General features: G+C 44.0%; 1 protein-coding gene across 1 annotated transcript; it reads left to right on the forward strand.

Moving 5' to 3' along the window:
- The first annotated feature begins 224 nt into the window (after positions 1-224).
- On the forward strand, positions 225-26941 carry LOC136577958 (sodium/potassium/calcium exchanger 1-like). The gene is made up of 9 exons (XM_066577869.1): positions 225-309; positions 2792-2878; positions 3661-3747; positions 9470-9556; positions 10338-10424; positions 10992-11084; positions 24232-24297; positions 26495-26605; positions 26769-26941. Exons 1-8 carry the CDS (start codon positions 225-227, stop codon positions 26569-26571), a joined length of 669 nt encoding a protein of 222 aa, XP_066433966.1. The 3' UTR covers positions 26572-26605; positions 26769-26941.
- The last annotated feature ends 322 nt before the right edge of the window (positions 26942-27263 follow it).

Raw genomic sequence — 27263 nt, forward strand, 5'->3', positions numbered from 1 at the left:
CGAATGATACATGAATATGCCTGTTCCTGACTATGCCAGCTCACCAATGAAACCTGAAGTTTGCTGCTCACTGAGGTGGCACTCGCTGGGGTAGATATGGGGGTGGAGGGTAGTTTAGGAGGACAGGATGACCATGCAGCTAGCTAGGTGACAGGAGGAGGGGTAGAGGGAAGAGTGTCAGGAAAGTTAGTCCTGAACTGTCACACCCCAACAAGTTTGCAAGGATGGTGGATGAGGGGGATGCCATTACAGGATTAGCACTGCTGCAGTATGACGTGGTCTCTGACCACCAGGGAAATGTCTGCTCCAGTAAGAAGGGGAATAGGAGCGCAGGGTGGCTTTACAGATCATGATAGTGGGGGACTCAATTATTAGGAGAACAAACAAGGCAATCTGCCACAAAGACAGAGGTTGTCGAAAGGTGTGTTGCCTTCTTGTTGCTCGAGTTCGGCACATCCCGATCGGGTATGACAGATTACTGGGAGGGCTGTTGAGGATCCAGTGATCAAGGTGCACATTGGCACCAATGACAAAGTTAGAGGTCAATGGAGGACCCTCAAAAACTATTTCAGGGACCTAGGATCTAAGCTCAGTGCGAACAACTCTAAGGCAGTTTTCTCGGAAATACTACCTGTACCTCCTGCCACACAAGAAAGGCAGTGGGAGTTTAAGGAAGTAAACAAGTGGTTCTAGAGTTGATGTCAGAAGGAGGTGTTTTGCTTCCTGGAGAACTGGGCTGACTTTACTGTTGGCTACAGCTTCTACCGTAGGGACGGGCTGTATCTCAATGAGAAGGGTGCAGCTCTGCTGGGGGAGAACATGGCTAGAAGGCTAGAGGAGTGTTTAAACTAGGGACTGGGGCAGAGCAATCAGAGAGACAGAGAGGAAGATAGAGTAGACAGTCACATGGGACTAAAGGCCCATTTACATGGGACGAGTGTCAGACAAACGATGCTGTTACACAGGAGCAAGTATCGCTGGATTGATCACAGCATGGGGGCAGCCAGTGGAGCATTTTCCCCCCCTGCTCTCTTACCACCCGCCTCCATTCACTGTAAGCAGCAGTCGTTCAGAACTGAACGGCTGCTGTTTACATTGAATGGCTAGTCGTTCAGTTTTCAGTATGCTGAACCTAAATGACTGACTGACTCTCGCTCGGTTGTTCAGCCTCTGCATGCATTTACACAGGCGACTATTGTTCAAAATCCCATGGGAGCGTGGGGTTTTGAACAACTACAAACGATAATCGTCCCGTGTAAAAGGGCCTGAAATAAGAGAGTAGGGATGGGAGGGGTTACAGTTAGAACTGGCAGAATAGTTAGTAGGGATACACGTAATATAAAAAATAACCCAAACCTTCTAAAATGTATGGTGACTAGTGCTAGAAGTCTGGTGACTAAAGTTGATAAACTGGAAGTAATAATGTCTATGGAAAACTACAACATAGCAGGAATAACTGAGACCTGTTTGAATGAAAGTGACTGGGCAGTGAATTTACAGGGTCACAGTCTGTTCAGAAGGGATTGTAAAAAGTGGGAAAGGTGGAGAGGTTTGTCTTTATGTAAAATCTTGTTTAAAGCCCACATTACAGGAAGATATATGGGAGGGAGATGAACACGTGGAGTCTCTATTGGTAGTGATACATTGAGGAAAAAATAATAATAAATCCTCATAGGGGGTTTCTATAGGAAACCAAATGTAACAGAAGCCAACAAAAATCTATTACTGACACAAATAGATGAAGCAGAAAATCAAAATGAGGTTATTATTATTGGGGACTTTAACTATTCAGATTTAGGCTGCCTGTCCACGGGCGTAGCGATATCCCGCCGCGGGAGCCGCCGCTGGGGAGCAGGAGCCAGCTGATGGTTCTCCCTACTGAGCCTATCTGACAGATAGTTTCACTGCGGAGAATCACGGCAAATCACGATTTGCCACCCACGAGCGGAGAATCACTATAATTCTCCGCTCGTGGACAGGGGGGCTGCACTTTCCATAGCAACGCTATGGAAAGCGTTCACTGTGTTCCCCGTGGCCGGATTATTGCCGCGGGGAACGCAATTAAAATACGCGTATGGACAGGCAGCCTTAAACTGGGAAGCTGAAACCTGCGGATCTCATAAAGGTAACAAGTTTCTGTCAATTGCTAAAGATAATTACCTTACCCAACTTGTACAGGACTCAACTAGAGGGACGGCCATTCTGGACTTTATATTAACCAACAGACCTGACAGAATAACAGGGGTTCAAGTTGGGGGGCATCTGAAAAAAAAAGTGACTGACCATAATATAATACATTTCAATTTGTTTTTCAAAAGGGAATTTTATCGGGGAGCTACAAAAATCCTAGATTATAGGAAGGTAAAGTTCGATCAGCTCAGAGATGCCCTAACCTTACTGACTGGGATAATGTCCTCAGAAATAAGAGTAAAAACAATAAATGTAAAATTTTAAAAAGCCTCTTAAATACGTACGGTGGGTCCTGATGGCATACACCCCCGAATTCAAAGAATGTTAAATGTAACTTCTATTGTGGGTAAAATGTTTGAGGGGTTTCTGAGAGATGCTATTCGGGAGTACCTCAAGGAAAACAGCTGTATAATTCCATATCCGCATGGGTTTATGAGAGATCACTGCTGTCACACCAACCTGATCAGCTTCTACCAGGAGGTAAGTTCTAGACTGGATCAACACAGTACAACAAATGTTATTAATGCTGATCTTTAGTCCTGGGATGTCTAATGGATTCCTAGTTCTGTCTAGTAACCCACTTTGTTTTTGTTTTTCTTAGAATGGAATGAAGAACATGGATCTGAAGAGACCCCTCAGTGCGAGCCTACCCAAGAAGGACAGGATCTCCTAAGGGATAACCAGACAGGTAGTTACTGGGCAAAAATTCCTTCTCTCGGAGGATTACTGTGAGTCGTATGTGGTGTCAGTTTTTGGGATTCCAGGTGTGACCTGGCTTAAAGCGAAACTGTCACCAACAAACAGCACCATAAACTAAGTTATGGTGCACTTTGGGGAGTTAACGGTGAGCCGGTGGATGTACTTTCTATACGTTTCCACTCCTCGGTTCCCGTAGTGTCCCCCAGTCAACTCTACATCTGGTCTGAAAATCTCTCGCTCTTACATAGATTTCTTTGATGATGAGAAGGACGAACTTTCAAATTTGAAAGTTCTCTCAGAAAGTAAATGTAACATCAACTGATCTTCCCTGTTCTATGGAAGGACTAGAAGAGTCCCATCTAACTGTAAGCAGAGCGATGGTGAGGGAACACTACTGGCCCTTCTACATGAGCTGATTCTCGTTTGAACCAGCGCACGAGCGAGTGACGTCACCGCTAACTCATTCACAATCTCGTCTTCGCTTGTGTAGCCTGTTTAGATAAAATCATTTTGTGGGTAAAATATTTGAGAGGTTTCTAAGAGATGCCATCCTGCAGGACCTCAAGGAGAACTGCTGTATAACTCCGTATCCGCATGGGTTTACGAGAGATCACTGCTGTCACACCATCCTGATCAGCTTCTACCAGGAGGTAAGTTCTAGACTGGATCAACACAGTACAACAAATGTTATTAATGCGGATCTTTAGTCCTGGGATGTCTAATGGATTCCTAGTTCTGTCTAGTAACCCACTTTGTTTTTGTTTTTCTTAGAATGGAATGAAGAACATGGATCTGAAGAGACCCCTCAGTGCGAGCCTACCCAAGAAGGACAGGATCTCCTAAGGGATAACCAGACAGGTAGTTACTGGGCAAAAATTCCTTCTCTCGGAGGATTACTGTGAGTCGTATGTTGTGTCAGTTTTTGGGATTCCAGGTGTGACCTGGCTTAAAGCGAAACTGTCACCAACAAACAGCACCATAAACTAAGTTATGGTGCACTTTGGGGAGTTAACGGTGAGCCAGTGGATGTACTTTCTATACGTTTCCACTCCTCGGTTCCCGTAGTGTCCCCCAGTCAACTCTACATCTGGTCTGAAAATCTCTCGCTCTTACATAGATTTCTATGATGATGAGAAGGACGAACTTTCAAATTTAAAAGTTCTCTCAGAAAGTCAATGTAACATCAACTGATCTTCCCTGTTCTATGGAAGGACTAGAAGAGTCCCATCTAACTGTAAGCAGAGCGATGGTGAGGGAACACTACTGGCACTTCTACATGAGCTGATTCTCGTTAGAACGAGCTCATGAGCGAGTAACGTCACCACCAACTCATTCGCAATCTAGTGTTTGCTCGTGCAGCCTGTTTAGACAGGCAGATCATTGTTGAGAATCATTCACTTCTTGTTCTGTGCTTCCCATTCTATGTATAACACTGATCGGGGTGTTTAATCATAACCAGAAGTGAGTGAGCCACCAATGAATTTTATGCTGGCTGAAACTGAACGACAAACAAAAAATGCATGATGGCTCGCGGTTAGGCGTAACCATTATAGCGCGCCTTTGGTTGATACAACAGTTTTTTAACGATCAGTACATATAAATGGGCCTTTAGCTAACGTAAATGAATTGAATTCTGCAGGTCTAGATGAATTATCTCCTAGGGTACTGAATGAAGCAGCAGAGATAATTGCTGAACCACTCGCCATAATATTTGAAGATGTATAGAATCATAAAATGGTAGAGCTCCAGGGTCATCGGGTCCAACCCCCCGCTCAGTGCAGGATCACTAAACCATCCCAGACAGATGTCTGTCCAGCCTCTGTCTGAAGACTTCCAGATACCCACTTGTTTCTAAATTTGCCAGCTTAGAAATGACATACAAGTATATATATATGTTCCTGACTGTGCCATCCCACCAGTGGCCCACGATGAATATGGCCTGCGTCTGACTATACCAGTTCAGAAATGACCCATAACTGTGCTCTGTTCCTGACTATGCCAGCTCACGAGCAACCCATGACTGTGGTATGATCTAGACCAGGGGTGTCAAACTCATTTTCACAGAGGGCCACATCAGCCTTATGGCTGCCTTCAAAGTGCCGATTCTAATTGTAAGACTGTATAGTAATAGTGAACCCCATAGTGGTCCGAGTGGTAATAGGGTCCCCTATAGTGGCCACAGTAGTTATAAGGTCCCCATAGTGACCCCAGGGGTAATAGGGTCACCCATAGTGTCCCCAGTAGTAAGTAACCTCCATAGTGACCCAATAATAGTGATCCCCATAATGGCCCCAGTAGTCATCGTGCTCCTACAATGGTCCCAGTAGTCATAGTGACCCCCATAATGGCCTCTGTAGTCATAGTGCTACCATAGTGGCCCCATTAGTAATAGCAACCCCCATAATGGACCCAGAAGTCCTAGTTGTCTCATAGTTGTCCAAGTAGTAATAGTAAACTCCATATTGGCCCCAGTAGTAATAGGGTCCCCCATAGTGGCCCCAGTATTAATAGTACCCCCCATAGTGGCCTCTTTAGTAAGTGTCCCTCATATTGGTGGCCTTAGTAGGAATAGTGCCCCCAGGGCAGATCCAGTACAAACTGTGTCCCCTATAATGGCCGCAGTAGTAAAAAGTGACCCCCCCCCCCCCACACACACAAAAATCGATAGATAGAAAAATAGATAGAAATATATATTATACACAGACGCACATTATATTATATATATATATATATATATATATATATATATATACACACACACACACACACACACATACATAAATATACACACTATTGTACACATGTGTGTGTGTATATAATAGTATGTGTTTGCATATTATATATATATATATATATATATATATATATATATATACATACACACACTATTATACATATATATGCACAGGCGAACAAACATTATATATATATATATATATATATATATATATATATATATATATACACACACACCATAATATATATATATACACACTTTTTATATTATATCTACATATACACAGACACTTTTGCATTTTTATACACAAGGCAAACAAATATGTTTATATACCAGATAGAACAATCTGTCTACTTACCTGCATCCAATGTGGTCCCAAAGGCAGGTATACTGGCTGCTACCCTCCAGCATACTTGGGCCCCTGATGTCTCCCCCCTGATCTGCTGCCATGAACACAGGGAGGGCTGGTGAGAGGAGGTTAGTGCTGAGCGACTCTCCTCCTGCAGCTGCTCCTCGCACCAGAGATGATGTCTTCTGCAGACTTCTTCCCTCCTCTGTGGCCGTTGTCAGTGCGCTATCAGCATTCCTCTATTTTTGTCTGCTCTACTAGACAGAACAAGACGATTGAAGATCCCTTACTGACAACAGCACTAAGGGTAAGGGAACTTGCTGCACAGCCGGCGGGCCACATGAAATGTGGTGGTGGGCCAGATTCGGCCCACGGGCCTTGTGTTTGACATGTGTGATCTAGACTATGCCAGCACACCAGTTACCCATAAACATGGCTTGTTCCTTACTATGCAAGCTCAACAATGATCTGCGACCAGTGAAGCATGAATGTAGTCTGTTTCTGACTATACCAGCCTACCAGCGATCCATGGTGAGGCTTGTATCTAAATATGCCAGCTGACCAATTAAAAAAAAGTTTTGGTACGGTGTTAGCCAGTAGAGCAAAATGTGATTGTTCCCAGCAAGAGAAACCAAGTAATCTTGTAGATATGATATCTTTTAATGGCAACCAAAAATACATGATGTTATTGTAAGCTTTCAGACCGACTTAGGATCCTTCCTCAGGCATAACGAATGATACATGAATATGCCTGTTCCTGACTATGCCAGCTCACCAATGAAACCTGAAGTTTGCTGCTCACTGAGGTGGCACTCGCTGGGGTAGATATGGGGGTGGAGGGTAGTTTAGGAGGACAGGATGACCATGCAGCTAGCTAGGTGACAGAAGGAGGGGTAGAGGGAAGAGTGTCAGGAAAGTTAGTCCTGAACTGTCACACCCCAACAAGTTTGCAAGGTTGGTGGATGAGGGGGATGCCATTACAGGATTAGCACTGCTGCAGTATGACGTGGTCTCTGATCACCAGGGAAATGTCTGCTCCAGTAAGAAGGGGAATAGGAGCGCAGGGTGGCTTTACAGATCATGATAGTGGGGGACTCAATTATTAGGAGAACAAACAAGGCAATCTGCCACAAAGACAGAGGTTGTCGAAAGGTGTGTTGCCTTCTTGTTGCTCGAGTTCGGCACATCCCGATCGGGTATGACAGATTACTGGAAGGGCTGTTGAGGATCCAGTGGTCAAGGTGCACATTGGCACCAATGACAAAGTTAGAGGTCAAAAACGATTTCAGGGACCTAGGATCTAAGCTCAGTGCGAACAACTCCAAGGCAGTTTTCTCGGAAATACTACCTGTACCTCCTGCCACACAAGAAAGGCAGTGGGAGATTAAGGAAGTAAACAAGTGGTTCTAGAGTTGATGTTTTGCTTCCTGGAGAACTGGGCTGACTTTACTGTTGGCTACAGCTTCTACCGTAGGGACGGGCTGTATCTCAATGAGAAGGGTGCAGCTCTGCTGCGGGAGAACATGGCTAGAAGGCTAGAGGAGTGTTTAAACTAGGGACTGGGGCAGAGCAATCAGAGAGACAGAGAGGAAGATAGAGTAGACAGTCACATGGGACTAAAGGCCCATTTACATGGGACGAGTGTCAGACAAACGATGCTGTTACACAGGAGCAAGTATCGCTGGATTGATCACAGCATGGGGGCAGCCAGTGGAGCATTTTCCCCCCCTGCTCTCTTACCACCCGCCTCCATTCACTGTAAGCAGCAGTCGTTCAGAACTGAACGGCTGCTGTTTACATTGAATGGCTAGTCGTTCAGTTTTCAGTATGCTGAACCTAAATGACTGACTGACTCTCGCTCGGTTGTTCAGCCTCTGCATGCATTTACACAGGCGACTATTGTTCAAAATCCCATGGGAGCGTGGGGTTTTGAACAACTACAAACGATAATCGTCCCGTGTAAAAGGGCCTGAAATAAGAGAGTAGGGATGGGAGGGGTTACAGTTAGAACTGGCAGAATAGTTAGTAGGGATACACGTAATATAAAAAATAACCCAAACCTTCTAAAATGTATGGTGACTAGTGCTAGAAGTCTGGTGACTAAAGTTGATAAACTGGAAGTAATAATGTCTATGGAAAACTACAACATAGCAGGAATAACTGAGACCTGTTTCAATGAAAGTGACTGGGCAGTGAATTTACAGGGTCACAGTCTGTTCAGAAGGGATTGTAAAAAGTGGGAAAGGTGGAGAGGTTTGTCTTTATGTAAAATCTTGTTTAAAGCCCACATTACAGGAAGATATATGGGAGGGAGATGAACACGTGGAGTCTCTATTGGTAGTGATACATTGAGGAAAAAACAATAATAAATCCTCATAGGGGGTTTCTATAGGAAACCAAATGTAACAGAAGCCAACGAAAATCTATTACTGACACAAATAGATGAAGCAGAAAATCAAAATGAGGTAATTATTATTGGGGACTTTAACTATTCAGATTTAGGCTGCCTGTCCACGGGCGTAGCGATATCCCGCCGCGGGAGCCGCCGCTGGGGAGCAGGAGCCAGCTGATGGTTCTCCGCACTGAGCCTATCTGACAGATAGGCTCACTGCGGAGAATCACGGCAAATCACGATTTGCCACCCACGAGCGGAGAATCACTACAGTTCTCCGCTCGTGGACAGGGGGGCTGCACTTTCCATAGCAACGCTATGGAAAGCGTTCACTGTGTTCCCCGTGGCCGGATTATTGCCGCGGGGAACGCAATTAAAATACGCGTATGGACAGGCAGCCTTAAACTGGGAAGCTGAAACCTGCGGATCTCATAAAGGTAACAAGTTTCTGTCAATTGCTAAAGATAATTACCTTACCCAACTTGTACAGGACTCAACTAGAGGGACGGCCATTCTGGACTTTATATTACCCACAGACCTGACAGAATAACAGGGGTTCAAGTTGGGGGGCATCTGAAAAAAAAAGTGACTGACCATAATATAATACATTTCAATTTGTTTTTCAAAAGGGAATTTTATCGGGGAGCTACAAAAATCCTAGATTATAGGAAGGTAAAGTTCGATCAGCTCAGAGATGCCCTAACCTTACTGACGGGGATAATGTCCTCAGAAATAAGAGTAAAAACAATAAATGTAAAATTTTAAAAAGCCTCTTAAATACGTACGGTGGGTCCTGATGGCATACACCCCCGAATTCAAAGAATGTTAAATGTAACTTCTATTGTGGGTAAAATGTTTGAGGGGTTTCTGAGAGATGCTATTCGGGAGTACCTCAAGGAAAACAGCTGTATAACTCCATATCCGCATGGGTTTATGAGAGATCACTGCTGTCACACCAACCTGATCAGCTTCTACGGGGAGGTAAGTTCTAGACTGGATCAACACAGTACAACAAATGTTATTAATGCTGATCTTTAGTCCTGGGATGTCTAATGGATTCCTAGTTCTGTCTAGTAACCCACTTTGTTTTTGTTTTTCTTAGAATGGAATGAAGAACATGGATCTGAAGAGACCCCTCAGTGCGAGCCTACCCAAGAAGGACAGGATCTCCTAAGGGATAACCAGACAGGTAGTTACTGGGCAAAAATTCCTTCTCTCGGAGGATTACTGTGAGTCGTATGTGGTGTCAGTTTTTGGGATTCCAGGTGTGACCTGGCTTAAAGCGAAACTGTCACCAACAAACAGCACCATAAACTAAGTTATGGTGCACTTTGGGGAGTTAACGGTGAGCCGGTGGATGTACTTTCTATACGTTTCCACTCCTCGGTTCCCGTAGTGTCCCCAGTCAACTCCACATCTGGTCTGAAAATCTCTCGCTCTCACATAGATTTCTATGATGATGAGAAGGACGAACTTTCAAATTTGAAAGTTCTCTCAGAAAGTAAATGTAACATCAACTGATCTTCCCTGTTCTATGGAAGGACTAGGAGAGTCCCATCTAACTGTAAGCAGAGCGATGGTGAGGGAATACTACTGGCCCTTCTACATGAGCTGATTCTCGTTTGAACCAGCGCACGAGCGAGTGACGTCACCGCTAACTCATTCACAATCTCGTCTTCGCTCGTGTAGCCTGTTTAGATAAAATCATTTTGTGGGTAAAATATTTGAGAGGTTTCTAAGAGATGCCATCCTGGAGGACCTCAAGGAGAACTGCTGTATAACTCCGTATCCGCATGGGTTTACGAGAGATCACTGCTGTCACACCATCCTGATCAGCCTCTACCAGGAGGTAAGTTCTAGACTGGATCAACACAGTACAACAAATGTTATTAATGCGGATCTTTAGTCCTGGGATGTCTAATGGATTCCTAGTTCTGTCTAGTAACCCACTTTGATTTTGTTTTTCTTAGAATGGAATGAAGAACATGGATCTGAAGAGACCCCTCAGTGCGAGACCAGCCAAGAAGGACAGGATCTCCTAAGGGATAACCAGACAGGTAGTTACTGGGCAAAAATTCCTTCTCTCGGAGGATTACTGTGAGTCGTATGTGGTGTCAGTTTTTGGGATTCCAGGTGTGACCTGGCTTAAAGCGAAACTGTCACCAACAAACAGCACCATAAACTAAGTTATGGTGCACTTTGGGGAGTTAACGGTGAGCCGGTGGATGTACTTTCTATACGTTTCCACTCCTCGGTTCCCGTAGTGTCCCCAGTCAACTCCACATCTGGTCTGAAAATCTCTCGCTCTCACATAGATTTCTATGATGATGAGAAGGACGAACTTTCAAATTTGAAAGTTCTCTCAGAAAGTAAATGTAACATCAACTGATCTTCCCTGTTCTATGGAAGGCCTAGAAGAGTCCCATCTAACTGTAAGCAGAGCGATGGTGAGGGAACACTACTGGCCCTTCTACATGAGCTGATTCTCGTTTGAACCAGCGCACGAGCGAGTGACGTCACCGCTAACTCATTCACAATCTCGTCTTCGCTCGTGTAGCCTGTTTAGATAAAATCATTTTGTGGGTAAAATATTTGAGAGGTTTCTAAGAGATGCCATCCTGCAGGACCTCAAGGAGAACTGCTGTATAACTCCGTATCCGCATGGGTTTACGAGAGATCACTGCTGTCACACCATCCTGATCAGCTTCTACCAGGAGGTAAGTTCTAGACTGGATCGGGGAGTCACTAAATCTTGTGTATCTGGACTTTTCCAAAGTGTTTGATACTGCGCCGCATAAAAGGTTGGTATATAAGATGAGAATGCTTGGTCTGGGGGAGAATGTGTGTGAAAGTGTAAGTAACAGGTCAGTGATAGAAAGCAGAGGGGGATTATAAATGGTACATACTCTGATTGGGTCACCATTACTAGTGGGGTACCACAGGGGGCAGTGTTGGAAGAGTCACCGTTACTAGTGGGGTACTACAGAGGACATTATTATAAGGGTTACTAGTGGGTTCCACAGGGGGCAGTATTGGATAGGTTATTAGTGGGCTACCACAGGGGGCATTATTGGAGGGAGCATTGTTACTAGTGGAGTACAACAAGAGACAGTATTGGAGAGGTTACTAGTGAGGTACCACAGGGGGCAGTATTGGAGAGGTTACTAGTGGGGTACCACAGGGGGCTGTATTGGAGGGGGTTACTAGTGGGGTACCACAGGGGGCAGTGTTGGGCCCTATTTTTTATATGTATTAATGACATTGTGGAGGGATTGTACAGTAACTTATAAATATTTGCAGATGATACAAAACTATGTAAAGTAATTAACACAAGAGGACAGAATGCGGCTGCAAGTGGATCGGGACAAATTGGGAGATCGGGCAGAAAATGGCAAATTAAGTTTAACACTGATAAATGTAAGGTTCTGCACACGGGCAGGAGATACATGTCACCATTACACACTAAATGGGAACCCACTGGGTAACACTGACATGGAGAAGGACTTGGGGGTTTTAGTTATCTGTAAGCTTATCTGTTATCTGGAGCAACCAGTGTCAGGCAGCTGCTGCCAAGGCAAATAGGATCATGGGGTGCATCACAAGAGATCTAGGGGCGCATGACAAGAACATTGTCCTTCCTCTTTATAAGTTACGGGTCCGATTATACATGGAATATTGTGGACAGTTGTGGGCACCGGTACGCAAGAAGGACATATCGGAACTTGAGCCAGTTCAAAGGTGGCAACTAAAGTAATAAATGGAATGGGCGGACTACAATACCCAGAAAGATTATCAAAATTGGGGTTATTAAGTTTAGAAAACAGATGGCTGAGGGGCGACCTAATAACTATTTATAAATATATCAGGGGACAATACAGAGATCTCTTTCATCATCTATTTCTACCCAAGACTGTGACTGTAATTGTAACAAGGGGGCACCCTCTATGTCTAGAGGAAAGAAGGTTTCTACATAACATAGAAGGGGGCTCTTTACAGTGAGACTATGGAACACTCTGCCTGAGGATGTGGTGATGGTGAACTCACTAATAGAATACAAGAGGGGCTAAAATGAGGAAAATTGGCTTCTACCTGATAGTTTTTTCCCTTTCTCTGGATCAACATTTGGGGGTAATAAGCTGAATTAGATGGATGGATGTCTTTTTTCAGCCTTACACACTGTTACTAGTGACTCATAAATGTGGTCTGTTCCTGACTATGCCAGCTGACCAGTGAACCATAAACGTGGTCTGTTCCTGACTATAGCAGCTCACAAGCAAGCCATGACTGTGTCATGTTCCTGAGTGTGCCAACTCACCAGTAATCCATGCTTGTTTCTGACTATGCCACCTCAGCAATGACCCATAAACATGACGTTCCTAACAATGTAAGCGTAACCCACAACCATAGACTGTTTCTGACTGTGCCAGCTAACCAGAGACTCAAAAACGTGGCCTGTGCCTGAATATGCCAGCTCAATAGTGAAGCACAACTATGGCCTTTCTTTAACTATGGCAGCTCACAAGTGGCCAAAAAACGTGGACTGTTTTCAAATATACCAACTCCTTACTCCGCTGGACTCTCAATCCATCCATCAACACTCGCACTTCCAGCCGACCCTCGGGGCTGCATGGTGATCTCCTCTTTCCTGTTTAATTGGAAGAACTCCTGGGGGCAGTAGTCCCAGGGCAACTCTCGGGAAATCACTTGGCCTCTTCCATCATTCACATACAGGCCGTTCAATGTCTGCGGGGGTCCAAAAACATCTGCACCTCTTGCAAAGCCTTTTCCAGACAGACTGATGCTCTCTCTTGCTCTCACCTTCTTGCAAACTTAAAAGTGAATCATGGTCTCATGACATCCAATCTCACAACATAGAACGATACATTTTGCAGACACAGACAACACATTTGCAGACGTTAACCCTTTCATTCCTGCAAACATTAGTACACTTAGCTGATTCATTCCATATTAAAGATGCTATACCAGACAAAGCACAAGACAATACAATCTCCATATAGCATTTATTCTGGAGGGGCCCCAGTGACTTTGGGCCACTACAGAAGTACCCAAGCACTTGTACCTCAGCTATCTCTGGCAGTCCCATTGAAAATGAATGGAGTGGCAGCGTGCTTGCGTGACCAGTGCTTCACTCAGTCTTCTCCTCACTGCGGGGGGTGCAGTAAGCCCGCAGTGAGGAGGATGGAGCACACAGGATCCCTGTTCTCTGGATTGGTGGGGGTCTCAGTAGTGGATAAGGGATAACTTGCAATTCTAGTACAACCCCTTTAATATTGCGATGTGATATAAGATTTGATGCCACCACTGCTCTCATCATGTTTATTGCATGGTATGTGCAGTAGCAATGTTTGCGCTTTTCCCACCCACTTAGATTTTGTTCCTGGGAGCAGCACATGACCGCAAAGTGGTAGCCGGTCAACAGAGTTGGAGTCATAGAATGGTAGAGTTGGAAGGGACCTTCAGGGCAATCTGGTCCAACCCCCTGCTCAATGCAGGATTCACTAAATCATTCCAGACAGATATTTGTTCAGCCTTTGTTTGAACACTTCCATTGACGGAGAACTCACTAACTTCCGTGGCAACCTGTTCCACTCATTAATTCCCCTCACTGTCAAAAAGTTTTTCTAATATCTGATCTGTGTCTTCTCCCTTTCAGTTTCATCCCATTGCTTCTAGTCTTTCCTTGTGCAAATGAGAATAAGGCTGATCCCTCCACACTGTGACAGCCTTTCAGATATTTGTAGACAGCCATTATGTCTACTCTCAGCCTTCTTTTTTGCAAGCTAAACATCCTTTAACCATTCCTCACCATCCTGGTAGCTCTTCTCTGTACTTGCTTCATATTGTCTATGTCTTTTTTAAATTGGGATGCCCAGAACTGGACACAGTATTCCAGATGAGGTCTGACTAAGGAAGAGTAGGGGGGGACAATTACCTCACGTCATCTAGACTCTATGCTTCACTTAATACATCCCAGAATTGTGTTCGCTTTTTTTTGCTGCTGCATCACAATGTTGACTCATGTTCAGTCGTCTGTGATCTATTAGTATACCCAAGTCTTTTTCACATGTGCTGCTGCTTAGCTCAATTCCTCCCATTCTTTATGTGCTTTTTTTATTTTTCTTGCCCCGTTGTAGAAAGTTGGATTTTTCCTTTTTAAATACCATTCTCTTAGTCGCTGATCACTGTTTAAGTTTACCAAGATCCTTTTGAATCCTCTCTTTCTCTTCTCTAGTGTTGAACTGCATCATATTTTCCTCCAGCAGGTTTCAGGGTATTCTGTAGCTTCCAAATTGTATAGTGTGCAGACATAATGAAAGAAACCAGTCAGACACACGTCATCAGCCTTGAATCTCAACCAGCTCTCTGAGTTATAATCCTCAGAGCCCTAATTTTATTGAAACACATGATACCTGCCCTTTATGGGCGTTTAACAGATTACATCAGTAACATATACATATTCTTATTCGCTGGATCATATAGAATCCCCAGCCTCCTTCTCCTCCTTCTCTCAAGTCCTGTGTAGTGTGGACTTTGTCCCCTCAGCATGCGGTCTAGCTGAAGGAATTTCTGTGTACGTGGCAGTCATTGTTTAAGTAGTTTCTGTGTTATTTAAGAAGTTTCTGTGTGGGGGCAGGGCTGGGGAAACATCCAAGATGAACACAAGCAATACATATAGCACTGTGATTTAACTCTTTCCTTATGCAGCAGAGCTCCACATTTGGCTGAAGTCACAAAACACACATCTTTCACCATGCCATTGTCCAGCAACTACCATAATGAAATTCTGCAGTCATTAGCCTCTATAGAGTCAAATCACTACAGCTGTGTAATACTTCCAGTTCATTACAAATCAATAGACATTTTACGCTAACTAATCATCCTGTTTACCACAATCCCCCCTTAAAATGTCTATCCTCTAACTCTCCATCTAATTTTCACAGTTCTCTGCACGTGAGCCTATAACTGGAGCGTGTTGAAGGTTCGATTTAGGGTCTTCAAGGGGGTGTAGGACTTGTCCACTCCTTCTGGAGATACATCCAGCAAACTCATTGTGGGGGCGGCTTTTCCAGCATCAGTTTCACAGGTCTCTCTGACACGGGATAACACAGCAGACTAGAACGGAAAAGATAATCAGTTCACATACAACAGCGACGCCCATCTGAGCCAGGATCCTTTGCCACCCGCTCATCCATGGCGAGTACTGTTCCCAAAGGTTAGCACTTTTTACTTAGTGCGGTCAGCTTCTTAATGGCAACTGCGTCTTTACCCGCGGGTCACGTGTTGTCTGGGATGTAGGTACAACAAGTCTCCCCTATCATCTTACAGACACCCCCCTTTTTAGCTAAAATCATATCTAAGGCCATTCTATTTTGATAAGTCATAGTCGAGGTAGGTCCTATTGGTCTCGACTAGTCCCTATAAGGCATCTCTAATGTAATTTATAAACCGTTGCTAATTATAATAAACATAATTAATCCAGTCAACATTTTATTTACCATAATAATCAGAAAAATGGACTCGAATCCAGCTTTAACTTGGTCTCTAATTTTTAAAACTCGTCAGGTACCCCCCTTGGCTGTCCTATGACGTCAATGTACACGTGTAGATCAAAACTACCACCAGGAGTCTCTTTTCTCGCTCTAGTATAATGTTACAATACTAGTAGTGTGCACAGGTACGCACGGCGTGGGACTCCCTGATCTTCACCCACACCAATGTCCCTCCTGGAGATAGCCCTGAAGGTGGACAGGTCCAGGCCACCAACACTGACCCTACACTACCTAGTGACAAGACTGGAAGGAACTGCCGTACCTATGCAGAAAACAAGGATAGACCAACATGACAAGAAAACCACAAAACACAGACAGAGTTGGATTGAGATAAAGTAACTATTGGGGGTAACCTCATTATCCTCAGTGCTGGCTGACAGGATGTGGAGGAGCATAAGGGTTTTACCAAAGCACACTCCCCTGCCCAATTACCTTCCAGGCGGGTCCTCCACCTCATGTCTCCACAAAGCCAGTAAACGTCTCCTAAGGACTGGACCTGATTCTGCATCCATTCCCCTCCTATCGTACTGTAGGAGGTGCAATACCCGTTAATGAGTTCCCCAAAAATCTCCCTCCACCCTGCCCATTTGCCTGGCAGGTGTAGTTTCCAGGGTAGTCAATAATACTCTCTCCGGTGCAAAACACTTAGGTAGTTATAGAGTATTCCTTTTTCCACTTCTCACAAGCAGTGTAATTGGTGGAAGTGCTAACGACGAAACTAAGGAAACACTCTTTAGCATCTACAAGGAGATTTAGGGGGACCATCCCCGAGTGTGGTCGGGCACTACCGCACACGCAACAGTTAGACTTGTTACTGCTGTTAGCATTGTACCTCATCAACTCCAACCAGAGATTCTGGTCAGAGTAGCCAGTCTCTACTGTCAAGGTGTCCTCAAAGGTAGGGTCGGCTATGATCATCATGTTCGTCAAGGTCTTTATCTTACGGCAGAGGGGGTTAATTATGGGCACGGGACTAAGTGAAGGCTTCCATTCGGGTGCATCTACCATATCCCTTATTTTAAACTTCCCTAAGGGATCTGTCCTCCCGTACCCGTATGTTCCCAAACTGTAAGTCCCCTGGGCTTGGATTTCCCATGGTTAGTGTAAAAACCGTATTAAAACCAAGCAACATACGAAGTTCAGCCTTCCAATACCTGCTGTCCTTATTATTCTCAAGGAGGGTTATACGACTAATTAGGGATTTCCCGCTCTTATCTTTCTTATTTAAGGCACTTCTCGGTTTATTGGACCAGTCTGTTCCTGTGTTCCATCCCACTGATCCCCAATAACGGCAGTCTTCTCCCCAGACATTATCAGTGGCGCAAACATATTGTATTCCCCGGGTATATAAGTCATATAACCAGCTGGACTGGGCTAAATCTGGTCCGCGGTGGGATCTTGCGCTTAGACACGGGACCACAGTACAATAGTCGAAGGAATATGCAGCTACTTGAGTGTTGGACGAGTTATACCAGACGATAACCATACCCTCATATTCTTCCGACTAAGGATTCCAGTTGCCACCCTCCTCTCTCACTAGCCCTAACCAGAATAATGTCCTCGGCAGAACTAAGACTGGTCTCCCGGATCTGAAGCTTTCTTACAGTATGAAGCGTGGATCCATGTAAGTCTTTCGGCTAGTTTCACAGCTGTGGCAGTAGTCAGAAGCACCTGGTAGGGACCATCAAATCGGGGCTCAAGAGGGTGCTTCCTAAGGAACTTCTTGACACACACCCAATCCCCAGGCTGCAAGATATGTGTCCCAGTATCTGCCTCTGGGTCTGGAAGAGAACACTTGTGCATAGGCTTTGGTTAGTGCTTTAACAATGAAAATCACATACTTAGTCAACACATCAGATTGTAATTGTAACTGCTGAGGACAGTAGCAACCTAGCCTTGGGGCTAGCCCAAACAATCTCATAGGGAGATAATGCAAGATCCCCCCTGGGTTCATATCTAACACTGAATAGGGCTATTGGATGACAGTCTTTTCAAAGTAGCCCCATTTTCGGCGTCATTTTAAGTATCTTGCTTTTTAGCGTGCCACTAAGTCTCTCCACCTTTCCACTACTCTAAAGGTGGTAGAGTGTGTAAAAGGCCTGGGATACACCCAGAGCAGACATGACGTGTTACATTCACCTGTGAAGTTTGTACCTCTGTCTGACTCTGAATCACTTCTGGTACCCCATATCCCCAGTTTACCTCGTTCATGAGCTTCTTTGCGGTTACTTACTTGTTTGCCTTGGTAACAGGGTTGGCCTCCAACCTGCAAAGACATCATCATCAACAAGCACATATTCATACTTCCCAACAAGTGGGAGCTGAATGTAGTCGATTTGCAATCCCTGAAATGGGTAGAGTGGTCCCGGCAAGTGTGATGTGGCAAATTTACTTCTGCCCTGTCTCACCTATGGCATAGATCATGCTAAACCGGACAAATGATGCAGCAGCTACAGAGAACCCAGAAGTCGCCCATCCTCTTTCAAGCGTCGATGTCATTGCTGCTTTACTCGGTGGGTCTCTCCATGCGCCAGCTGGGCCATCATGGGATACAGGAACAGTGGTGGGCAAGTGCTGTTGACTGTTCACCATACGCTGTCCTGTTTCTGCTGCTCCCATATTAGTCCATTTATCCTTTCCTTCCTTGCTGGCTTGTAACTGTAAAGTCTTTAGCATATCAAAGTCCAAATTTTGTCAATGTCCAAAGTTTTTGCCACTGACTCATGCTGTCAGTATCTTTCTTCTTTTTTCCACGGCTTGAGGGCCGCTGCCTTTGCTGTGCTGTCGGTGAGGGTGTCGTCTCTCACTTCTCCAGTGTAGGAATCGGTGTGAGCACTCAACTTTGTCAGGTAGAAGTAGGGCCTCTGTGAGACTCTGCACCGCTGCACCATTCTCAATAGTTTGTCCTGCTAAGGTAAAAAACTCTCTGGCCTTCCATATTGGGCCGTAATCATAAGCTATGCAAGATGCATACCAGGAGTCAGTGTAAGGGGTTGCCGTCTTACCTCTCGCCACTCTACACGCCTCAGTGAGGGCCTTCAGTTCCGCTTCTTGTGCTGAGACATGCGGAGGCAGAGCTTCTGCTTCTAGGACATCTTGTTGTGTGACCACTGCATATCCGATGTGGAGTCATCAATCCTCACCCTGGTACCATCTGCAAAAAGCTCAACATATGCATTGTCAACAGAAGTTCCTGTAACTGTTTGCATACCTACAGTTTCTTACTGTATCAGTACTAAATAATCATGTTGATATTCTATTTCACATGGATCAGAATCTTATAGCACAAAATCATTTATTTCCTTTTTATCTTATTTCATTTATTTTATTTTATTTTATTTTTTAAACCCAATAGCTGATCTACAACAACTAGATCACCTATGCCTCCCCCCTTTTGAACCGGAATACTCAATGGAAAAAAGAATAATTGCATTCAAACTAGTACAACATTGAAAAAGGAAACCAAGAGGCACAAAAACAAGCACTTTGTAGGTCATGGTGACATTGTATGCAGCAAAGTCTGAGTGAAAGTATCCTTTAGATTTTTTTATTTTCAGGTTGCAGTTAGCATTTTTAACACAAGGGGGCGCAATACAAGCAAAATTTACAGTCACCCATCGAAATAGTATTTCAGGGAATTTCAATGTTTAACTTTCACTCTCCTGTCGGAATATAATTATAGCTTCAGTGTAGACTGACACTAGAATATACAAAGACATAAGGAAAAAAACAAAAGAATACGGATTAATTGACATCCTTCTCTGAGCAATTCAGTCCCTCTTTCTCACATAAAAACCAAAATTACTTCATCAAATTGCGTGAAAAAGTTTGTTGGGTGACTAGAGGGAAATTATTCCATCTGTAGGAGCCTTCCTTAACATCATCTGTCTGAACATCCATTGGAGAAGCAAGCAGTGGAAAACAGAGCCCCTGGGAACACACCATGAGAGGGCGTCCCCTGCTCATGGGTCCCTGGCCTCTGTCCCCCATGCATCAACTCCAATCTTCCATACACTATAAACCAGCTTAGTCATCTACTATGTCCTAAGCTGCATCTTCAGAAAGAACAAAGGTTTGTTTCCCTGAACTTATCACACATCCAAGGTGGCCACATTTTGGAGTGTAACAAAGTCTGGTCAAACAAGACCTTATTTCAGACAATCATGATGTTAGCACTGGATACAGTGGCATTGGGGAATGTAGGCCTCCCGAGTGCAGCAAGATGGCCGCGAAAGGCAGAAAGGGGCGGGGCTACAAATCTCCCAGGTGAGGCAAGATAGCTGCTGGAGGAGGAAGGGGCGGGGCTTAGTCCTATCCCAGATTGGAATGGCCAGAAGTAACATCACACACCCTGAAAGTGAGCATATGGGGGGAAGTAATTTCAAGATGGGGGCAGGGTTCACCATACTTGCTGCAGAGTCACACTATGTGGGGGTTTTAAGACATTGCAAGTGCGGCCGCCATTATAGGGATGGGCTATAGTCAACACAAAGGCATTACATTGTTCATGATACAGGCAATACATATCCTCCACTACACTCTTTCCTCCTCCCCTCACCCAATTCTGCTCGTGAATCCCTTTCCTATATTACACAACCTCCTAGCAATCTAAAAACCTTTTCTGTCTGCTGGGCCTCCCTGCCTATCTTCTGAAAACTTTCCTGATCCTTTTCTTTGTAAAACGCTTCTACATGTTTTGCATATTCCAAAACATCCTGCAATGATCCCATCCTAAGGGTAACCATGTACCTCATTATATAACCTTCTGTTTCCTTCTTTACTCCACTTACAAATGCAGTCTTTAATGACTGATTATATGCAACGTTAGGATCATCTCTCTCTCCCTGATTATCCCATGAAAGAGGTCTACCATCTCTTCTTATATCCCTCGCAAATCACAATGCACATTAATTCTATAACACCAAACAGACAAAACAGATGGGATTACTGGAGAATACCCACAACGGCTCAAGGTATATATCTCACCTACCTTTGCAACAGCCCACCCTCTACTAGTAATCCCCAACAGCACTCCCTGCACAGAGTTTGGACAGGAAATTTAGCTATACATAGAGACTGACGATTATATTCAGTGATAAAGACCTCAACAATATTTGGAGTATTATCTAGCCAACACCCAATACGGCTATAATCCTGCGTATCCCTTTTCACATATGAGAACATAACACGCTCGATCATACCGGTGAATACGCGTATTTTAAAACTACCTGAACTCACTCTATTACCTAGGAGTGTGCGCCCCTCTGGCGTGCGCCCTCAAAGCGTATAGGAACACAGACTATGTCCTGCTATACACTCAAGTCCGCCTGTCTACGCACATTAACCCTCACAGAATTTGTCTCTTGGTCTTGTATGCACAATCTTTACAGAATACCCCTAGGCAGGTTACACAGTGGTTTTCGGGTAGACAGAACTAGAGTTATTACCTGCCTGTCAGTGAAGGTCTAGTCTGGATCAGATATAGGCAGATTAACAATTAGAAGTCAGCTCACATCGGTAGATTAACATAAAGTAATCTTACCGTGTTCTGTAGATTTTGGGGCCCCTGAGTTCCGCGTGTTATCTGTCGATCTCTATACGTTCCAGACTCTGACTCTTCACAAATCCACCTGCTCACACAGGGACACCAATTGAACTGGATCATATTTTCCTCCAGCAGGTTTCAGGGTATTCTGTAGCTTCCAAATTGTCTAGTGTGCACACGTAATGAAAGAAACCAGTCAGACACAAGTCATCAGCCTTGAATCTCAACCAGCTCTCTGAGTTATAATCCTCAGAGCCCTAATTTTATTGAAACACATGATACCTGCCCTTTATGGGCATTTAACAGATTACATCAGTAACATATACATATTCTTATTTGCTGGGTCATATAGAATCCCCAGCCTCCTTCTCCTCCTTCTCTCAAGTCCTGTGTAGTGTGGACTTTGTCCCCTCAGCATGCGGTCTAGCTGAAGGAATTTCTGTGTACGTGGCAGTCATTGTTTAAGTAGTTTCTGTGTTATTTAAGAAGTTTCTGTGTGGGGGCAGGGCTGGGGAAACATCCAAGATGAACACAAGCAATACATATAGCACTGTGATTTAACTCTTTCCTTATGCAGCAGAACTCCACATTTGGCTGAAGTCACAAAACACACATCTTTCACCATGCCATTGTCCAGCAACTACCATAATGAAATTCTGCAGTCATTAGCCTTTATAGAGTCAAATCACTACAGCTGTGTAATACTTCCAGTTTATTACAAATCAATAGACATTTTACGCTGACAAATCATCATGTCTGCCACAGTGTTAGCTATGCCTCCTAGCCTTGTGTCGTCGAAAATTTGATCAGTTTCCTCTCAATTCCTTTCAGATCATTTATAAAAATGTTGAACAACATTGGGACAGAGCCTTGTGGTGCCCCATTTGAGACATTCTTCTAATTGGATTTACAGCCATTAATGACGACTCTTTGAGTACAATCAATCAGCCAGTTGTGAATTCCTCCAACAGTTACCTCGTAAGCAGTCTGGTTCATAGTTGGAGCCTCCGGTGTTGTTGCCCGTGCAGACCGAGAGTGTAGTCAGAGGAGAGCCAAGAGTTAGTTACAGTTGATCACAGTTCACAGTACAAGGAAGCAAGCAGGTAACGTTGTCAGGAGGAATGCCAGGGGTCGGTAGCAATAGATCTCAGTTCGCAATACAAGGGAGGAAGCAGGTAACATTGCCAGGAGGAATGCCAGGGGTTGGTAGCAGTAGGTCTCAGTTTGGTTGCAGAGGAGCAGGCAGAAAGTGGACCTTGATTATTGCTGTGAGGCACAATAATCTCATAAGAAAGTGGAGGAAGGGCTAGGCTTTTATAGGAAATCCCACTAAGGAACAGGGAGGAGCCAATTGGGAACCAGGAGCAGGAGCTAGGAACAAGAACAGGGTTATGCATGGGAACTGTCCAGACATCTGGATGACTCAGCAGGGAGAGCTGCTGAGTGGAGTACATGAGGTCTTGGGTACAATCCCTGACATGCCTTGTCAATCCCATATTTAGTCATTTTTTCAATAAGAATGGTGTGAGATACTTTGTCAAATGCCTTACTAAAGTCAAGACATACTAGATCTACTGCATTTTCCCAATCAACCCAGTCTGTGATTATGTTGTAAAGCAAATTAGATTAGTCTGGCATGGCTTCTTTGTTACAAACCCATGCTGGCTCTGGTATAGTCAGGCTCACAGGCCTGTAGTTTCCTGGATCCATCTTCTACCCACTTTTGGAGATAGGGACATTTGCCCTTTTTCAGTCTTCTTGGACTTCTCCTGTTCTCCATAAATTTTCAAAGATCACAGCGATTGGTTCAGCAATTACCTCTACTGCCTCCCTTAGTATCCTAGGATGTAATTCATCAGGACCTTGGGACTTGAATTCATTTAAGTTGTCTAAGTGTTTTCTCACCATTTCTCTGCTTATGGATAGGATGCAATCTTTCTGCAATAGCACAGGGAAGATCAGTTGATGTTACATTTAGTTTCTGAAAGAACACAGATACAAAATAGAAATTTAAAAGTTCGGTCTTCTCAACATGATTTTTAGCCAATTCACCATTTTCATCTTGTAAGCATCCAATAGCATCTTTGACTTTTCTTTTGAAATACCTGCCAAATCCTCTTTTATTGCTTTTGGCCTCTGTTGCAAGCCTCAATTCATTATTAGCTTTAGCGTTTCTGACATTTGCCCTACATTCATCCTTGTCTCTTTAAATGCTTCCCATTCTTCCTTCTTTTAGGGATTGGTAACGATTGTGCTTTGAGAATCTAATTTTGCATTATTTCCTAACCTTCTTGGACATTTCTGTCCTTAAGAACATCCAGCCATTGGATTCTTCCTATCCTCTTTCTGTGTCCAATAAAATCTGAAATCCAATCTTGAGGTCTGAGTCTTCTCAGGTCTTCTTCCCCTTGCTATCCAAAATTCAAGGACAGTATGATCACTGCCTCCTAGGGTTCCAGCCACCCATACTTCCTCAACCATTTCGTCCCTGTTGGTAAGCATTAAGTCCAAGATAGGAGGAGAAGAGTGCAGCAGTGCAGACCGCAGTACAGAAAGGACCTGATGAAAGTGAGTACAGCTCTTAGCTATCTACGGGAGTCTCATAGAGATAAATAAAGTGGCGACGGACAAGTGTGGCCGCTGCTCATTCAGATGCTGTCCTGGATGCACATAAGTGACATATAGGAGCATTAATTATATGTGAATGATTTTCTGCATCATTATTATCTCTTGATCCGTTTTTACTAGATCTGCCTTTTCCTGTGCAAGAAACAAGTCCAGACAGTCGGGTATTGCCAGCAATCTTATCACAAGGTAAGAACTGAGGTTCCTTCTCCTCTCTGAGGAGTTATAGGGGCCCCATATTATTACACAGAGGCTTCTATGGAGAGTTGCAAAACACAGGTGAGTTTTTATATCTTTGGATGCCACTTGACCACTTGGAGCCATTACAGCTGTCTTTCCCATCACCCATGTATGAGTTCCACGTTACAACCCATGGATAAACGGTTGTGTTATGTCTTTACAACGACCCTCTGGTTTGGGACAATATTGTGTCCTAGGACAGGAGAGGAAGGAGGGTATCTTACCTGGAGTTGTTCTTCTCTGCCACCCCTCCAAGCCACCTCTTTTGGGTCCTGTTTGCAGCCTTCCAAGATGTCTGCAGCAATTTTTTATCTACTTAATGCACCTGTGGACTGCTCTCTGATTGGACAGCAGAGAAGAACAACTGCAGGTAATATAATCCCTCTCTCTCCCGTCTCACAACAGAATTTTGTCCCCGTACTGGAAGGTTGCTTTAAATCATTTTAAATGGTGGTGGGCTACGGATGAAGGGCAACTGCTCAGGCCAGGCCACACATCATTAGGTAATAAATGGTTAGTTGGATATCACTTTTACATGTTTTCTAGAGTCCTCCATACATTTTAGGGAAGCCACAGCCAAGCAAAACTACCACTACTACAACTAGTAGTCAGTGGCAGATTTAATGGGATCTGTCATTGAAAAAAAATTCTATCCTTACTTATTCCTCCCCCGTTAGTCTACTTACCAGATCTTCTCCTTGTTGATCTTCTGCTGTCTCCTGCAGTCCCGGAGGGTCACCTCACCTCCAGCTGGCTGATTCTTCTGCTTCCTGTGACGAAGCGGACATTGATAGGCAGTCTGCTTTCTGCCCAGCAATGTACGCTATGTCACTAGTTTACAGGCTACAACAGAGTGCTGAGCTATTGCAGATACTGTGCATGCCCGCTGTCTCTGCAATAGATCGGCATTCCTTCCTAGCCACTAAACACTATGTCACAGGGACGTGACCTTCACTGACCTGAAGGAAAAACAATGCGAGGAATACATACTGCATAACCAGCTGGCCGGCTTGTGGACTGGAGAAGATAGCGAGGAGAAGATGTCATAAGAAGTCTGCCTGTAGAGGAATAGGTGAGTATAGATTTTTTTTTATGACAGAACCCCTTTAAGTCTACCACAGGTCTTAAGGTGTTTCCCACACTTGCCCCCTCCCTCTTCCGCACTGCCACATTCTCAAAGCGCTGTATTCCTACACATTGATAGTATCCAATCATCTCTGACAGTATCAGACTATATAGATACATGTCCTCCTGACAAGGGAAATGGTAACACACAGCTAGCAATTAGGCGTGGACTACACAGACTTTTTACATACTTTTGGTGGAACACAACTATTTACTATAACAGACATGTCAGGAGAGGTGACAGCTCCTCTATAACTACACTGATCACAGGTGATATCTTCTATGATTTTAGATGTTCTCTTTCCTTTTTTCTCCATCTGACCCAGAGCTTCATGATGACTTCTCCTGACTGCAGAATTTACTGTTGAGACATCGTTGGCCACCACTTCTGCAGCTCTCCTCAGCCTCTATAGCACAATCAATAACATTAGACCCCAGATCAGACCCCTAAATAAATTCAGCCCCCACACCAAACCCTATAATAAAGACTATGAAATAAATACAAACCCCTGACCAGACCCTTAAAAATAAATACAGATCCCAGAACAAATCCTCTAAATAAAAGTAAACCACATCCCAAACTCCTAAATAATTTTAAAGCCCAGACTAGACTCCTAAATAATACAGACCACAAAGCAGACCCGCTAAACTAAGACCTGAAAGCAGCACCTTGTACATTGCAGTTTAGACTCTCCTACTCTCTAGAGCCTTGCTGCTTTGCCCTTGTACTTCAGGACCTGCACACATACAATCATGTGACCATATCTCTTTAGGTCCTTCTATAATGACAGGCCTGCAAACATTTGCTTCAGGACTTACTTGTGCAGATATAGTCATGTGACCATATATGTGCAGTTGCTGCACTTAATTAAACTTTCAGGGTCGCTGCACATCGCAGTTTTGTAGCAGTTTTTGCAGTAACCAGTGTCAAAAAAGTGTCAAAACTGCATTAAATTTTATGGTATATCATATTATAATTCACCACTGCTAATACTTTTACTAATGACTATTTTTTCTTCAGCTGAGCACCACGTAAGCCACCAACATAGTGGCAGAAGAAGCAGCAACCGCACCCCAGGGAATTCGCAAGATGTCTGACTACCTGCCAGACCATATCAATTTTGGGCACCAGGTCAGTAACCTTACGAGAGATACCTGAGTATGGAAATCCAAACCCTTCACAATTAGCTCATCCAGTTCAACTACATGCTCAGCTGATAATGTTCACCAAAGGCTACTCAAATAGTACAACAGATACCATAACTAACACAAGTTTTTGTATTCCTCTGTTTTAGGGTCACAGAATGTTCTGGAAGGATTATCATACCCCATACAGGATACAGATATAAATATCATGGACATCTGCTAGCAGGGGTGTAGCTAAAGGCTCATGGGCCCCGGTGCAAAAGGTCATCTTGGGGCCCCCCAACATCTCTTAATGGCTGCAGTCCTTACAACTTTTAAAGCAGGTGAAATGGAAAACAAAATAATGAAAATAAAAAACTTATTTTAAAAAATCCTTTCTGTCGCTGTATTCTGAGACCTATATCTTTTATATTGCTGCATTGATTGGGCGGTAGGAGGGTTTGTTTTTGCAGTGCGGGTTGTAGTTTTTATTGGCACCATTACAGGGTACATGTGATTTTTTGATCACTGTATGTTCCATTGTTTTTGGTAGACTGTGTGCCCATAACCCCACGATTCTGGCATTATTTATAGTTAGCTTTTTTCATTTATTTTATTGCTGTTCACCGTGGAGGATAAATAATGTCATGTTTTTACTAGTCCAA

The sequence above is a fragment of the Eleutherodactylus coqui genome, chromosome 8 (assembly GCF_035609145.1).
Source record: "Eleutherodactylus coqui strain aEleCoq1 chromosome 8, aEleCoq1.hap1, whole genome shotgun sequence".
Lineage (NCBI taxonomy): Eukaryota > Metazoa > Chordata > Amphibia > Anura > Eleutherodactylidae > Eleutherodactylus > Eleutherodactylus coqui.